The 1,550-nt window shown below is 49.8% G+C and overlaps 1 protein-coding gene across 1 annotated transcript; it reads left to right on the plus strand.

The window, feature by feature from the left end:
• Positions 1 to 668: 668 nt before the first annotated feature.
• On the plus strand, positions 669 to 986 carry LOC311618621 (large ribosomal subunit protein eL42-like; the record flags this gene model as incomplete). The annotated part of the gene is made up of 1 exon (XM_084876201.1): positions 669 to 986. One exon carries the CDS (start codon positions 669 to 671, stop codon positions 984 to 986), a length of 318 nt encoding a protein of 105 aa, XP_084732327.1.
• Positions 987 to 1,550: the final 564 nt, after the last annotated feature.

Raw genomic sequence — 1,550 nt, forward strand, 5'->3', positions numbered from 1 at the left:
ACATAGAGGAAGGGAGAGAGATAGAGAGTTAGAAACATCAATGAGAGAGAGTCATTGATCAGCTGCCTCTTGCACACCCCCTACTGGGGATATGCCCGCAACCAAGGTACATGCCCTTGACAGGAATCAAACCCGGGACCCTTCAGTCCCCAAGCCGACGCTCTATCCATTGAGCCAAACCGGTCCCGGCAAAACATCAGCCAAGCCTTTGCCCAAGTGGGGAGTGTCAGTGGCCTGCCTCTCTCTGACCTGGCCAGAGAAGACCTCTGTCTGACTAGCCAACAGCTGCCCCTTCTCTGTGGCCAGCGGTATGGAACTCTGAAGGGAGAAATAATTACTCCTCTTCCCTCTTTGGCTGGGATTCCAGTTCTCCTCCCACTGGGTCTGAGGAAGAAGGAGAAGCACCATAAAAGCTGGCCGTGTCTCCGGGAGAAAATGCACTCACCCATAGGGGAAGAAGCAACTGTGCTCCATCATCAGCCTAATCAGACTGGTCAGGACAGCAGCCGCCAGTGGTATTGTTTGCCACCATGCATCTGAACCCTGGTGCACTATATTCATAGGAGTGGTTTGGTTCATTTTCCGGCCTGATTCCTCATAGCTGGATGTAGGGGGAGTGTGGACGCCGAGTTTTCCATTTCCATGATACAGACAGCTCTACTGCCAAGATGGTCTATGTGCCTAAAACCGGAAGGACTTTCTGTAAGAAGTGTGGAAAACATCGGCCTCACAGAGTGGCCCAGTATAAGAAGGGGAAGGATTCCCTGTATGCCCGGGGGAAGAGGCACTACGATAGGAAGCAGAGTGGCTACGGTGGGCAGACAAAGCCGATTTTCCGAAAGAAAGCTAAAACCACAAAGAAGACTGTGCTGAGGCTTGGATGTGTAGAGCCTAACTGCAGATCAGAGAGGACGCTGGCCATCAAGAGATGCAAGCATTTTGAACTGGGCGGAGATAAGAAGAGAAAACTATCTGCAAAACTATGACGGGATCTCAGTAAGATCACGTGGAGCAAAAGAAGCCAGAGGCAGAAGTGGATAAATTGTGATCCATGTATATGAAGTTTCTCATTGTTCAGAGACAGAGTGTAGGGGAAGCTAAAATGGCTCAAACAGTGACTTGTGTGGGTGCTGTTCTTACCTTGATGTCCACAAATGTGGGCATTCATCAAGCTTATGAGTGTGTCCTTCTCTGTGTGTTCTTGCATAAAACATTTAGGCCATGTTTGCCCAGTTGCCCCTACACCTGGAATGCTCCTCTCATACTAGTATACAGCTTCATCCCAAGCCGAGGGCAAAATGCCACTCCCTCCCTCTCCTGCGTGCAGGATCTTAGGCCAAGGCCAGAGAAGGAGGCCTCTGGGAACATTGGTTTTGGGGGAGCAATTGGAGTGTCTATTCTTAAAATCCAGCTGAAAGTTGGGCACATGGTGATGTTCCATGAATTCTGTAAAAGGAAGGAATGGATCAGGGAGGAAGGATGGGGGTTGAGTAGTAAGGAGGAGCTAAGTACAGATTGCAAATAGCCTTTGGGTTTAGTCAGCCCAAGCA

Source organism: Pipistrellus hanaki (genome assembly GCF_964339955.1).
Source record: "Pipistrellus hanaki genome assembly, chromosome: 3".
Taxonomy (NCBI): Eukaryota; Metazoa; Chordata; class Mammalia; order Chiroptera; family Vespertilionidae; genus Pipistrellus; species Pipistrellus hanaki.